The following is a 16,514-nucleotide window of genomic DNA, read 5'->3' as shown; positions in this document are numbered from 1 at the left end:
TTTCTTTTTGTTTAAACAGAAAAGAGGAGATGTTGGGGAAGTCTTAGGTCAATAAAGTACTGTTGAGCCTATAGGGAACCAAGATAGGAGGGATTAGGAGTCCAGGAGAACTCTGGGAAGGAGAAACACAAGAGAGTCGAGATGTAACGCCATTGGGGTAGGAAGCCCGGAAACCTCTCCGGTAAGAGACATACTTAGATTAACAATTATGGGGTAATTACTTAAGTCAGAGCTAGCCAGTAAGAAACAAGCAAGGTCAACAGCTTCATAATTAATATAGCCTCCTGTGTGTTTATTTGGGGACTACAATGCGGCAGAGCCCAGGCGGCTGGCGGGGGATAAACCAAAGCGGCTAGCAAAGATAAAGCTTCTCGTAACAGAGAGGGATCCATTTTAGGTTTGAGGAGAGCCCTAACTAGTTCTTATAACTTAAATTAACCCATTTTTATTAATGTACATTTTATCATGTGACTTTTTACCTTTTTAAAATTTCAAATCTCCAACTCCCTCCATGTCTCCTTGACAATTCCTCTGCACCTCTCCTCCTACTTCATCTATCAGCTGGAAGTCCCACTTATAGCTCCTGCCTAGCTATTGACCATTTATCTCTTTATTAACCCAATCACAACAATGTATTTCACACAGTGTTCAAATATCCCACAGCATAGGAATATTTAATTTTTCCCCTCTTGATTTTTTTCAGTGCTCAACTGATTATTTAAAAGCACCTGATTGTTCAGTCTTCACAAAATTGTATGTGTGTGGTCTATGGTTCTCTTGTTATGATTTCTGATGGTATCCCATGTGAAAAGATACAAGAAAGTTTTTTTTCCATTTAAGACCCCCCCTCCTTTGAACAGGGTCCTACATAGTTAGGCTTGATTGATGACTTTGTAAACTTGACAGAGCCTAGAGCCACCTCATAAGAAAGTCTCAATGAGCAATTGTCTAGATTAGTTTGTCCGTTGGGCATGCCTGTTGGGTTAATTGAGTTAGATGAGGTGGGAAGACACACCCTAAATCTCATGACTGTCCCTAGACTGAATGAAGAGGAGAAAATGGTCTGATATCCCCAAACTTCTCTGCTCTTGACAGTGGATGTCATGTGATTAGCTACTTTAAGTTGCTGCTGCCTTCGGCTAAGTACTGAGCTGAACTCAAGAAAGCCAGTAACAGAGAGGGAGGACTGATGACCAAAGGAGTTAAGACTGGGCTGGTTTAACCCCAGAAACAGCTGACCTGACAAGGGCTAACTCTTGAATCCCAGGCTGATGCCTGGTAATCCAACATGGGACAGATCAAGAACCCCTGAATGTGGGTGTCAGTGAGGAGGCCTAGGTAATCTATTGAGCATTGGGCAGTAGATCAGTATTCATCCCAAGTATACACATGGACTTTGGACTCCCATCCAACAATGTGAGATGAACTCTCACCCTGAACTCTTGGGGGGAGGGTCTAGGCCCTGCCCTGGATGAAATGACAGTCTATGGATACCCCCATGGAGAGCCTCACCCTCCCTGGGGAAATGAGGGGATAATGGGGGAGTTGGGGGGAGGGCACGGGAGGAGGGGAGGGAAAGGGAGAGGGACCTGGAACTGACTTGTGAACCAACCATGTTTCTAATCTAAATTTAACCTTAAAAATAAAAAAATTAATAAAAAAGTTGCTGCTGCCTTGACTACACTGCAATGATGGAGTGTGACCTGGAGGTGTGAGCCAACTAAACCTCTATCTCTGCAGCTGCTTTTGCCAGGATGTCTTATTACAGCAACCAAAAATGAGATTAGGCTAGTCTCACACTTGCTATAACCAAAGCTGGCCTTGAACCCCTAATCATTCTGCCTGCACCTTCTGAGTGCTGGGGTCACAGGCATGCTGGAATCCTGTTAACACAAATTTTGGGTAAAACATGATCCATTTTAGAGAAGGTTGTATGGGATATTAAGAAGAATGTGTATCTCATAATTATTGGGTACAATATTCTGTAGAAGTCTATTAAGTCATTTGATAGATTGTACAGTTTTTTCTGAAGTTTCTTTGCTAAGCCTTCATTGGAATAATCCATCAATAAAAGTGGGGTATTAAAATATTCCATGATTATTGTACCTGGACATGCCTGCTCCCTGATGTCCAACAGTGTTTGTTTTATGAAACTGAATGTACCAACATTTGGTATGTCCATATTTATATCACTTTGTCTTCCTGATGGATTGTTCTCTATATTAATTATACCATGACCTTTATCTCTCCTAGTCTGGGCTATAAATCTACTCTGTTAAGCTTGACTATAACTAATGCAACTTGCTTTCAGATTCTGCTTTTGTGATGTATCATGTTCTATCCTCTCCTTGTAAATATTTGTATTTGTTAGTGAAGTCTTTATAAAAAGACCTTATTGTCATGTGCATGAGTGCTTTCCCTGCATACATGTATATGTACCAAATGCACACATAGTATCTAAGGAGGCCAAAAGAGGATGTCAGGTACAGAGGGTTGTGAGCAGGTTCTGGAAACTGAACCACAGTTCTCTGCAAGAGCAGCCAGTGCTTTTAACCTGGGAGCCATCGCACCTGCCTTGGGGTGTGCTGCTTCAAAACATACTAGACAAACCTGGTTTATTAATCCAAATACCCTCACTTTGCCTTTTTAAATGGAGAGTTAAAACCATTTTCATTTAAAGTTATTACTTTGTGGTATGTGCTGGATGAGTCTTGTAATTTATTATTATTATTTTTATTATTATGAACTCAAATACTGTGTCTTTTTCTTTCCCCCCTATTAATTTTATGAGTTTAAATGTTGGACTTTTACCTGATTTCCTGATTCATGTGTGATATTTGTCCTTTCATGAGCTCCCATCATCCAGAATATCTCTCCTTCTCATCCATGTGTATGGTTTCTCTAACTACTTTTAGCAACTCTACCTTGGTGATTGTATGTTGCTCTAGTTCGTGCTTTTTTTAGGAGGTGTTTATTTCTTTGTTGATTTTTAAATATCCACTGTGATAAGATGATCTTGACTGGTAGTCATTTGCTCTCAGAAATTACAAACATCGTGTTACACTCTACCACTGACCTCATTCCATTGGGCTTGCCTTCAGAAAGCACTCATACTGCTCTCATGCAGCTGTGATATTGTTCCTTTGCTCTGGACTCTTGGCATTTTAAATAAAATGTGACACACAGAGAGTCTTTCTAATCACAATCATGTGGGGCTCTAAATCTTTCCTATACCTGCACATCCTATTTGTACCCTGCATTACAGATAATTTCTGCTAGAATTTAATTAAGTTAGTTTTGTTAAGCTTTTAGTTTGGATCTTAATTCCTTCTACCTCTTAGTTTCTTGGGTTTAGTCTCTTTACCACATCTTAAAATTCTTGAAAATTGTCACTTTGATTGCCAATTTTTCTATCTAGATGTAACAATTCCTTAACCTTTGTCTTAGTTACTGTCTTTATTACTGTAAAAGAAAACAACATGACCAAGTTACCTTATAAAAGAACCCTTTACTCTGAGGTAATATCTGTCTGTGAGTTTGAGGTGTGTTTCTTATATGCAGCAGGACGGATTCTGTTTTTGTATCCAATCTGTTAGCCTGTGTCTTTTTATAGGTGAATTGAAATCATTTACATTAATGGATGTTAGTGACCAGTGGTTGCTATTTCCTGTTACTTTTGTTTTTGTTGTTAGTTATCGCATTGTGTGTGTATTCGATTCCCTTTTTGGGATTTGCTGCTGTAAGCTCATCTATTTCCTGTGCTCTTGTGGATGTAGGTGATTCCCTTGGGTTGTCGTTTTTCTTCTAGTATTTTCTGCAGGGCTTGGTTTGTGAATATGTATTGTTTAAATTTGATTTAATCATGGAATATATTGTTTTTCTGCATCTATGGTTATTAAAAGCTTTGCTTGGTAAAGTAGTCTGGGCTGGCATCTTTGATCACTTGGTATCTGCATAACCTCTGACCAGGACCTTCTGGCTTTCATTGTTTCTGTTGAGAATTAAGGTGTAATTCTGATAGGTCTGCCTTTTTATGTTATCTGGCCTTTTTCCTTTGCAGCTCTTAATATTCTTTCTTCATTCTGTATGTTTATTGTTTGGGTTATGATGTGGTGAGGGAACATTTTTTTGGTCCAGTCTATTTGGTGTTCTGTAAACCTCTTGCACTTTCATAAGCATGTCTTTCTTTAGGTTGAGGAAGTTTTCTTCTATGATTTTGTTGACTATATTTTCTGTTACTTTGAGTTGGATTTCTCCTTCTTCTATCCTTGTTATTCTTAGGTTCCATCTTTTTCATGGTGTCCCAGATTTCCTGCATGTTTTGCATTAAGGATTTGTTGGATTTGAAATTTTCTTTGACTGATGAATCTATTTTCTCCATGTTATCTTCAATGCCTGAAATTCTCTCTTCCATTTCTTGTATTTTGTTGTTTATGCTTGCATTTGTGGTTGCTGATTATTTACACAGATTTCCCATTTCCACAATTACCTCAGTTTGTGTTTTCTTTTTATTTCCTCTATTTCAGATTTCATGTCTTGAATCCTTTCCTTCACTTGTTTGATTTCTTTTTCTTGGTTTTCTTTAAAAGATTGACTGATATCTTCATTTTTTTGTCTTTTCCTTCATTTCGTTAAGAAAATTGTCATTTCCTCTTTAAGGGCCTCAATCACACTCATAAAATTATTTTTATGTCATTTTCTTCTACTTCATCTGTGTGGGGATGTTCAGGTCTTGCTGTTCTAGCACCAATAGTTTCTAGTTGTGTTGAATTACTCTTTATACCGTTGAGTGTGTTCTTACCATGTTGTCTACACATCTCTTCCTCTAATCAGTATAGGTGGAGATTCTGCATCAAGAGTCTCTCTTTCTCCAATTGGTATAGTTGAGGGCTGTGACTCTGTTGATTGCTCTTTCAGGACAAGCAAGCAGAGCCTCTGGTGAATGCTCTTCCTTGTGGAAGTGGGCCCAATGCTGAGGTGGTCATTCCTTAGGTGCAGGTAACCATCACTTGTTTGAAAAAGACATTAATGAAAAATCTTATATCCTGTAACACCAAGTTTCATAGACAAGGGTAAAATGAAGAGTTTATGTCTAAACAAAAGCCAAGAGAACTTCCTGTAGTCTTGCCCCAAAGCAATGTTGAAGTAAAATCCTCAGTCTGAAGCCTGGAGATACCAGGCATTAATCTATTAATCTGAACCTCTTCCAAACAACACAGCACCAGAAAATGTAATTAGGTCATTATAAAAGAGTTTGAGGTAGGCACTTCTTACTTATACTATCTCTGTAAGTTCTTTAAAAATAAGTAACATTCTTGTTAATACTATCACTTAAAAGACAACTATATAAAATTGTACTATATCATAGTACCATTAGACCTAGAACATACACAAAGGCAAGCATCATTCTGTTCTTTTTGGGGGGGGGTTATGAGACAGGTTTCTCTGTATTGTTTTGGAGGCTGTCGGTCCAGCCTGGCCTTGAACTCACAGAGATCCGCCTGCCTCTGCCTCCCGAGTGCTGGGATTAAAGGCATGTGCCACCACCACCCGGTGGCAGGCATCATTCTTGACAATGATAACATAAAGGCAGATAACAACAAAGCAGAACTAGATCAAGAACTGACACTTCTCAATAACGTGCATCCCTGGGATCAAATGAACATAAGGAGAGTGGCAAAAACTTAAGTTATGGCTATTTTGGGATAACCACGTAGATCATAATAATCAAGTTGGTATAAATCTAAAATCAATTCTCAGAAATTCAGACATATATATATATACATATATATATACATATATATACACACACATACATATATCCTGTAACAAACCACTATAAATATAAATTCAAAAAGCAAAACATTTAACAGTTATAAATATGTATACTCTTAAAAACAGAGTACCAAAATACACAAAAAAAATACTAAAAGAATTTAGCAGAGGCAATTTAACAATAGTAATTGGTGACTTCAATATCTACTTCAATAATGAGCAGAAATGGGCAGAAGACTGACATGGAAATAGAAGATTTAACCAAAATTGTAAGTCAACTAGAATGAATAAGCATCTATAGAACACACTGCACAAAAGAAGAAACAACACCCATGTTTAGCATACCTCTACCATTTTCCATGAAACAAGAGAAAGCCTATACAACTTGTAAAGGATTCAGATCATACCAAGTATGTTGCCTAATCTCTCTCTCTCTCTCTCTCTCTCTCTCTCTCTCTCTCTCTCTCTCTCTCTCTCTCTCTCACACACACACACACACACACACAGACACACGGAGGAAATAATAAATGAATACAAAAACTTAGGCACTCATAAATATGTCCAAATTAAGCAACATACAGTTAAATGACAATTAGGTTCAACATAAAGGTGCAAATTGGATAGAATACATTAAAGTGGATGAAAATTTTAAAGTATCATTTTAAAATCTATAGGCTGCTGCAAAGTGCTCAAGGAAGACTTACTAATGTCTTGATTTAAAACAGAAAAATCTCGTTAATAACCTAATCTTAAGATAATGAAAAATGTAGTGCTTAAAACCACAGTAAGCATCAAGTAATGAAAGAAAATGCAGATCACAACAGAGAAACGCACAATAGAGAAAAACAAAATCAAGCTTTGGAAGGATTAGCAATATTGGTATGCTTTTGGAGAGACTGAACAACACCAAAGGGAGAGACTCCTATTGAAAGTGTTCAATGGTAGTGCCTGACGACCCAAGTTTGATTCCATCCCCAAAGTTGATATACCAGAGAGGACCAATCCCTCAAAGTTGTTCTCTGATTTCCATATTCACACAGTGGCATATGTGTGCCTACACACATAAAACACAGGCATTTTTCCCAACTGGAAGACTGACATTCTCTGAAACCAATATTCCCTCACACACCATCAGGTTCATTAACAACCACAAGTCAGATGTGAAATATACATGGAAGGCACTTCAGTCTGTTGCCTTTTCTCTGAATCTCAGGATTGGTGAAATTCACCACACATTCCCAGTTAGTGCCCTCCTTTACTTCTGCTCTAGACAGGGATTCTCCAACTTCAGGTCCCATTGCCTAACTTCTGATTTTATTTCCCACTCACCATCAGAGTAATATAGATTTGAGAACATTTATTTACAATTTTATTGATGAACAAATTAGACTTTCAAATCCATTCATAACAACATACTCGAGTTTCCATTCTGAACCAGTGGCAATGAGCCCTTGAAGGGGTTCTTCATATGTGAAAATATTGGTTGGGCTTAGTAGTACACACCTTTAATTCCAGCATAGCCAGGTGGATCTCTGTGAGATAAAGGCCAATCTGATCACCACAGAGATAGATACCCAGAATAGTCAAGGCTAGACAGTGAAAACTTCTCTCAAAATAAGTAAATAAATAAAGATAGAAAGGAAGAATATAAAGAATATTAAGCTTCACCATTGATACTAATATTAAATGGTCATTTAAGAAAATACTCAGAAAATAAATTTGGTTGCTTTGTTAAATTCTTATCTTAGACTAGAGGATAAACATGTGACAGCTAGCTATCACACTGGAAGTCAATCATGCTGGTTTTTGTAGTTACATTTTCCACTTTATACATTTCGGGGTCAGATGGGTAAAGACTGAAGGAAGTATGAGACATAAAAACCAAGAGCTCAAGTCCAGGTCCATCCTGTAGGACATGGACATCTGTGCATGACTGTGTCCCAGGCACTGATCTACCAAAGAAGCACCAGGTGTGCCGTTTAACTGGCCAAGCATGAAAGCCTGTAGATCTAGTCCATTAATTATAAACTACAATGCACCTGCAGCTATGTCTCCTAGTGCTAGCCTGGATGATGCGAAGGTTTAGAGTCAGGATTGTTTTGTTTTGTTTGTTCGTTTGCCTTTTATTTAACCTATACTTTGCCATTTCATTTTTTAGCAAATGCTAGAAACACAAAAAACAAGTATCCAGGGCCTCTCCTTGCCATTGGGAGCCTTGCCTGTGGCTTCTCTGTTGTGTTCTGGGGCTATGGATCCTTCTCATCTCCCACTTTCCTCAGGACCATGACTCCCGTCTTCCTTCCTGCTCATGACTCTACAATGAACCATCTTTGTTTCTGTTTTCTGGAAGGTCTATTGTAATTTTTTAAAATTGTATTGTTACCATTAATGCTCTTGCTACCTAACAGATCTAAAATCTTCTCAACAGCTGCCTCTCTATCTACCACCACAAAACCCCTCCAAATTAAGGTTGTTACTAAAGCCGTTTGTTTTGTCAACAAGTATAGTCACTTTCTATTCATTAAGTTCTTGCTGTTTGCTAGCATCTCTACTGCTTTGCATCATTCTGTCATATTGAAATATGACTAAAGATGTGCTTAATGGACAGCCACTCTTAAAATAAGAATATGCTCAAGCCTGTCTTGCCGCAACACAGAAGTTCAATCTAGAGATTAAAGAATTGTGAAGTCTTACAAAGTGTACAATACTAAATTAATATAGTGTAATATTGAATTATATTCCCACTATGCAAAACAAAGCTATCACGATTTCACTCTTCCTATTTATTTCTTGTGTTATTCTTAACTTCGTAGAAACCATAGTTTCAGATATGCTCTATTAGATTCAATTAAATTCTTTAAAATATAATATATAAAGTATTTTTCATTAATTCCAAAATTGTTTTCATTAACAAACAAGCTTGATATTAAATTTGATATGATTGTTAAAAAAACACACAAGATAATTTTATGACTCCTTCATGTTGTATTTTGAAGTTCTAGGCTGTTGTAGATCAAAACTCTTATTTTATTATCAAGAATTACAATAGGCTGGGATGAGCATAGTTTCTAATACAGACAGAAAATGAATAACTTGGCTCTGGAAGTGTGGAGGGTTTCTTTTGTCTCGTATTGATGTATGATAAAGTCATATTAATAGGTCTAAAAACTACTTACATTCTTTGTACACATTACAATAAGCAGTGTGTGCAAAAGTCTGAATACCAGAAGCTGTGGTGTGTGCACATACACTGAGCTTCTTTACAGTGAACAGCCACTTCTAATGTTTCATAATAGCATGTGTGCAGACAATGGTCACAGATATCCATTAAAGCTGGAGTAGCTGACGATAATGCGGGCTTGAGGGTTAAAATGGAGCTGCCACTCAGGAGTTTCCAGTCCTCATCCAAGGGCTCCATGGGACCATTGTCTTCCTCCTTCAGGCAAGAAAATGAAGCAGTTAGATCATTGCCCCCCTAACACAGCAAACAGCGTTTCTAGAGTCCAACTACAACAGAAAAAAAGTTAAACATGAGAGAATGTAGAAATTTTAAAATATCTTCACAGGTTTGCTATCATTGTAATTTTCTTACAAGGTCTACATAATTTTGCTTCTATGTCAGAAAGAATTAGAGTACCTTGTCACAGCCACAGGTACTTTCAGCCAACTTAATATTTGAGTAATATTGTAAATGAAACACTTACATGTCTGGTCTAATAAATAAAAATGAATAATAAAAAAGCTAAAAATTACAAATATAACAGAAAGAAAACTGAATAAATTTTATTACATTGCATGATTTTAGTGTAGGTGCAATGATAAGAAACAGGTTAATAGCTCAATATCAGATGTACCTGGAATGACCAAATGTGGCTGGATTAACCTGTCTTAGGCAGAATAGTTGTTTGTATTAATAGTTGGAGCTGGCCTCTGTGTGGAATTTATTATTTGTATATCTGTGCTTTCTAACAATTTTTCTTAAGGAACACATGTACGTTCAGAATCACAGGCTTTTTTTTTGAAGGACGAACTGTGGACACGGTCTTCATTGACACTGACATCATGGATCCATTGTCCTGATATTCTAAACAATCAGCATTTTACTCTTAGGAATGATCAAAACCAACACAAGACAGTGAACTTGTAAGGTCATAAAGATAGCTAAGCTGAGAAAAGGCCAGAATCAGTAGAGTAACATGGTGAAACCTGTCCTAAGGCCACCATATTAAGATATCATCCTAACCATGAAAATAGAGATTAAAATTAATGATGGGAAGACTTTCTTTCGAAACAAAATGATCTAAGTAATAAACTGAATATCAAAAAATTTTTAAATGAAGCTTTAAATTGCTCAGTTTCGTGTATAATGATCACAGCTGGATAGTAACCACTTCCTCCTGGTCCTAAAGCATCTTAAAGGTCCTACTAATTGCTAATTGCACAGTAACATGCAAACTAATACAGGGCACAGTACTTTGGGAGTATAACAATCCACAGGTTTCCCAATGTGGTTGTTTGAAAAGAATGGTCCGCACAGGCTCATATGTCTGAATACCTGGTTCCCAGTTGGAGGAGCTATTTGAGAAGGATTAGGAAATGGGTGGAGGTGTGTTACTGGGGGCAGGCTTTGAGGTCTTAATAGGCCAGAACATTCCCCATTAGCTCTCTCTGCCTCATAGTCAGGCCTCAAGATGTAAAATTTTAGCTATTGCTCCAGTGTCACACCTGCCTGACTGCTGCCATGCTCCCAACCATGATGATGTAGACCCAGCATGCTGCCTGACCCAAAGCAAATGCTCCAAGGAAGAGTGTACATATGCATGTGTACACACTGCACACACATGTACATAAAGTACAGGAAGATGACAGCAGCAGGTGTTCTATTTTACTTTTTCATTTCTCTCAAAATTATATCGAGGCCATTTAACCAATTAAATAAGTAAAAATGCTTGCTATGAATACTACCTGTTTTCTCTCTCACATGTCAGCAACTTTCCAATCAATTCTTTCCATGGATGCTTTTGTGATTACAACGATCATGATCCTAAGCACACCATCCAATTTGCTTAAGTGTTAGGTGTTGACTGTCCCAAGGGGAGATTTGAAGTTCTTGCCCTAGACAGCCCCTCCTCCCCCTCCACACAGAGGCACACCACCCAAGACAAGTGAATCAGGCCTTACCACCATCCCTCCCTGCAAATTTATTTACCCTGTAATTTTGGTTGAAGAACTATTTTATATTATAGTAATGATAAATAATATTGAGAATGAACTATGTGTTTCACTTGTTTTTTTTTCTTTTCTGCATGTTGCTTTCTCTGAATTAGCTTCTTAGATTTTTTATAATTAATTCAATCTAATGCTACCTACCAATTTCCCTACTTGCCTCAAGAAATTAAGAAATATCTTGTGGCCAGAAAGAGTGACAAACACCTTTCACCCCAGCACTAGGAGGCAGAGGCAGGCAGATTTCCTTGAGTTCCAGGCCAGTATGGTCTACATAGCAAGTTCAAGTCCTACAAGGATGCATTTGCACCTTTTGCAGAAACCTCTTCTAGAAGCTCATCCCCACCTCAGCTATCTCTGCACTGACTGACATCTGGGATCTCACTCCACAAACTGCCATCCTGGGCATTCCCCTTGTGAGTCATCTGGGAAATAGACTGTCTTTTTAACATTGCACCGGACACTGGGTTGGGAGGAAGAAACCAGACACTGAGAGTTCTCAGGAAACAGTTCCTCCACCCTATCCTAATGAGGCAGCCTAAAGTCCCTATTATCAACTCTTTTGAGTGCTTTCCACAAGGTAAGTACTTCCAGCCTTTTGCCAGGCCTTAGAAGGGGATTTTAAGGTATAACTGCATCTCAAATGGTATCCAACCAACACAGCTAACATAAGCTTCTTTGCCTTCTGATGTCCGGAAACATCTGCTGCAAATTCCCAGGACCCTGAGAACACATCTGCTACCTCTATCACTGTGCTACCATGTGCTTCTGGCTTCTAAGGTACTGGCACCTTTGTCTTTCCTCTTGCTTTCCCATCCTTGTGAGTTCATACATCAAAGAAGTCCCCTTTTCTATTATTTTAATGTGATTGGTGCTAAAAACAAAATTGTCAATGGTCAATCAGTGATCATTATTTATGACAAACATTCCTTTTGATGCATCCTGTGTATTTTCTAAACTCTTTCTGATAACCATGTCATCTGGTCATCAGAACATGAATCTGTTTGATAAGGCAATCTAAAGAAATGACAAATAGAGAGAGGTAATCAGGCTTGCATTCTCCTCTTTGGGATGTCTTCCAAATACCCATTTGTCTAAATATAAACAGAAAAGCTTAAATGTAGAGGGATTTTTTCTGGTCTGCAATGATTATTATGCACAATAATAACCTTGAAGTATGACCACATTCTAAAGAGTCTGTTAAATCATCAATTCTTTCAATATAATTATAACAGATGTTATCTTTCATATGCCTATTTTGAACCTTAATTTGTCTTAAATGAAGAGACCCCAGGGAAAGTGTGCAATTCAGATCCCTTTAGAGAATTTCCTAAAAAGCTATGAACAATACAAGTGCACGTGTGCACACATCCTGCCCCTCAGAGGCTGCCGAAGGTCAGAGGCTCATGTGAGGGACAAGAAGTCTGACTCAGCCGACTGTCTGTCTGTCTACTAAAGTATCCCTTTTCAAAACATCAGCGTGGCCCACAGAATCAGCTAAGCAGAGTTCAGAGGGTTCACAGAGGCTGAACCCACAACCACAGAGCCTGTAGGGGGTCTGAGCTAGGTCCTCTGCATATACATTATAGTTGGATAGCTTGATGCCTTGTAGAACTCCTAATAGTGGGAGCAGGGGCTGTCTTTGACTCTTTTGTCTGCTTTCGGGACCCTTTTCCTCCTACTGGGTTGTCATGTCCAGCCTTCAGGCATGTCTAGCTTACTTTAACTTGTTATGGCATACTCAGTTTATATCCCTGGAAGGCCTGATCTTTTCTGAAGGGAAACAGAGGAGGAGTATATCTAGGGAGGTGGGGAGATGTGCATGTGGGGGAGGAAGGCTAGCAAGAGAGGAGGGAGGAGAAACTGGTCAGGATGGAATATATGAGTGAAGAATGAGTAAACAAACACTAATGGTGACACGGGGCTAGTTATGGCTCAGCAGTTAAAAGCGCATTTGTTCTTGCAGAGGATCAGGGTTTGGTTCCAACACCCAGGACATGGGTCACAACAATTCCAACTTCAGTTCAGGGAATTCAAACTCCTTTTCTGGCATTTAAAGAACCATACACACACACACACACACACACACACACACACACACACACACACACACACACAGAGTATACATACAGATATATAGGCAAAACACTTGTACACATACAATAAAGAAATCTTTTTTTAAAAAAAAGAAATGGTGATTTCCTGGACACTAGTGGCACATCCTTGGGGAGGTCTGTACAAGCTCCTCTGGCTTGAACTTAGCTATGAACACCTGCCTCAGCCCTAGGGTGAAAGCTACTGCAGGTAGCTCAGAACCGTCATGTATGCGTGAGTTTTTCTGGCTCATCTGCCTGGTCGTGCCACCACTTCAGCTCCAAATGAACATATAGACACTATATTAATTATAAAGCTGTTGGCTGAAGGCTAGGGCTTCATACTGGCTAGCTCTGTCTTAATTATTAACCCATAACTACTAATCTATGTATTTCTACATGCTCTTATCTTACCAGAGAACGCCTGATAATTGCACTCCACCAACACCTCCCAAAATTCTCCTCATCTTCTAGACCCGCCTATCATGCTGCCCTATTGGCCAACAGTGTCTTATTTATCAATCAATAAGATAAATACATACAGAAGGACAACCCCATCACAGTCACACACGAAAGGAAGAGGTCGAAATTCAGTGTGCTTCTATTATAAGCAAGGGCATGTAGCTGCTTTTCCAATATAGCCACCAATTATAGAAAGGAAAACAAGGAAACACCAAAGAAGAGACAGGAAGAGACCAGGAGCTGTGGTTGTTGTTGAATACTCCAAGGAGACTAGGAGTGGCAGTCATTTTTTAATACTCCAAGGAAAGATATGGGGAACAAGCGTCTGGGCTTAGAGATCCAAGCATCAGAAATAAGAACAGAAGACAACACAGTTAATTACTTAAAATTCATAGAAGTATCCATTGATGCAAAGGAGTAAGAATTATTCAAATTAGAAACACATAAAATTGTTACTATTGACAAATACTACTATAGTTTAGTTAGAAAACTCAAAATAAGTAACTAAAAGTCATTAGAAACTATATGAAAGGATCATTAGAGAAGTGGGACTGGCCTAACAAATTATGTTTTCCACAAAATATTAATCAATATGAAAATAAAATGGGAAAAGATAGTAGTCAATACAGACCATCAAAAGCATCATGGTTACAGTGAGTTTTCATGTTTCAGGAATGCTAATCTGCTGCTTAACATTACCTCAAGAGGAACTTAAAATGCCTGCTGTCTCCACTTCATTTATGAGGAAGCAAAGGTTGAATGACTACTGATAATAGACCCAAGCGAGAGAGGCAGTGGAGGGTCTTCATCCGCCATCACTGTGCTCACTGTCCAGCCACACCCCAGGTGACTCTGCCCAAATATGCCACCCAGAGAAACTTCAGTGAAGAGACAAATTACACGAAATATATGTGTAAATGATACCTAAATGATAAATATATGAATGACAAAAGATTATAGTAATTGTTCTAAACCAGTATCTACCCTTTGCCCCTCAATATTATAAAGAAATAAACTCCCTTAAGTGATATTCAATACAAGTCACACATTCTGGTGGTATTCTTTCCTTCCTTTTTCTCACTGTGTTTTGTTACTCTCTTTTGTTACTCCTGTCCTTCAGATAAAATGACTGTCTAGTTTATCTGGAAATCTTACATATGTGAGAATCAGATTTATCAGAATAGACTGGTAAAGGGCCTGTTCACACTAATGTCACAAGCACTGCATTCAGTGACATCACTAGACAAAACAAGGGAATACAATAGGGCATCAAGAATGAGATCGCAGGACTCAATGTGATGCAAAAAGCCATCCTTGTGCAAATTGCAATGATCAGAATTCCCAAAGGACTCTGGTAAAGTAAAAAGGGCCACAGCTAGTCACCATGTGAATTGTTGTAGCCCTTGAGGAGAGTAAATTTTTCTCAGAGTTAAAATAAAACTCTGATAATTACATTACTAAGAGATTTTAAGAAAAATCCATCACTAACTAGACCACAATATAATTGATTATAGAACACTGGAATGACCCAATTGTAAACAAATTTCAGAACTTGTGTAAAAGTAGAATACTAGAGATGCAGAGATTGCTTGGTGGTAAAGAGCACTTGCTGCTCTCCCAAAGGATTTGGGTTCAGTTCCAAGTACAAACCAGGCAGTTCACAAACAGCCTTGACTCCAGTTCCAGGGGAATCCAACAATGAACACCAGGCATGCACATTGTACACACACATTCATGCAGATAAACCACTCCACACACATAAAAAATAAAATAAATAAATCTTTAGATCTAAAAAATAACCTATACTTAACAAACACTTAAAAGTATGGCATGCAGCTACTCAATGACAAGAAGACATAGCAGACAGACAGCATGCACAGAATACTCCATATGGATCATTACACGCATGTACACACAGATTCCTAGATAGATCAAATGCACACAAGTAATATTCCTTACATACTTTAGTGCAAAGCATGTTCAACATGTGGATTCCATTTTCTTTTTGTAGCCTCCCCTCCACCTTTCTATAAGTGAGGGAAAAGCAGTATCTACAGCTCTGTCGTGGGCACACCAATGGACTCATGCTATTCTCACATGCCTGCTGCAGGGCCTCCACCCATCCAGGTCACCTGGGGCTGGAGATGGCTGTCGCTGGCAGCAGAGCTCCGGAAATTGGTGCCACTGCTTCATTAAGTGCTATGTTGCTCGACTCTTTAACCACAAATATTGACCGATTATATTTGGAGTCATGGAAACAGAAGGCAAAAGAATGTCAGGTTAACTTGTTACAGCCATACTGAAGCAGGAAAGGGGATGAACCAAAGATGGGAGGTGGACTGGACAACAAAACCTCACTCTGTACATTATTCACATGGTGGGCATATCTGAGTTAGTGAACCCTCAGAGGAATTAGTAGGGTAGCCCAGAAAGTGAAAACAGACACTTTCTCCCTGCCTCCTCAGATAATCTCATTCCCAGGGAATTATTTGAAAGGAGTAAGGAGGCAGAGATCCACTAGGTGCAGTTAAATAGCTCACACTCAGGAGTTAATCCCACCAGATCTGAATGGCTTTACTGGCTGTGACCTCAGCAAGCCACTCTGTGCTTCTCTGCCTCAGTTTCTTTATCTCTGAAATAAAAGCAAGAACACAGACCTCTCCATCACTCACGAGCATCTGTACAGAAATGTTTACCTACTCTGTAGGATACAAATATCCACATTATTCAGGGTTGGAGTTAGGAAACACTCAACCTAGCTTTTAAAATTATTCAGAAGTAAGCCTATGTCATATTATGACACTTTCTCAATCTCAATTAGCACTAAACTAATTAACAAAACCATTTTCTACACTACAGTGATCCACATTTTTCTTCCCTCTTCCTCACTCCCTGGTGTGTTGTAAGGGTGATTGAGTGTCTAATTACTTCTTAATTGAAAGCACATATTCTTCATTT

The 16,514-nt window shown here is 38.6% G+C and overlaps 1 protein-coding gene across 2 annotated transcripts in view; it reads right to left on the bottom strand.

The window, feature by feature from the left end:
- Positions 1 to 7,127: 7,127 nt before the first annotated feature.
- The window catches only part of Ca8 (carbonic anhydrase 8), a 102,519-nt gene continuing 93,132 nt past the window's right edge, over positions 7,128 to 16,514 (bottom strand). Inside the window, exon 8 of one of the 2 annotated variants that reach the window (XM_021225226.2) lies at positions 7,128 to 9,211. In XM_021225226.2, the coding sequence (XP_021080885.1) occupies positions 8,966 to 9,211 (246 nt within the window). In that variant the 3' untranslated portion in view covers positions 7,128 to 8,965. The remainder of the gene's footprint in view (positions 9,212 to 16,514) is intronic. The other variant, XM_005066731.4, reaches the window with a different exon arrangement.

The sequence above is a fragment of the Mesocricetus auratus genome, unplaced genomic scaffold, assembly GCF_017639785.1.
Source record: "Mesocricetus auratus isolate SY011 unplaced genomic scaffold, BCM_Maur_2.0 Super-Scaffold_6730, whole genome shotgun sequence".
Classification (NCBI taxonomy): domain Eukaryota; kingdom Metazoa; phylum Chordata; class Mammalia; order Rodentia; family Cricetidae; genus Mesocricetus; species Mesocricetus auratus.
Note: the sequence above shows the minus strand (reverse complement) of the source record. Positions and strands in the feature narration are given on the sequence as shown.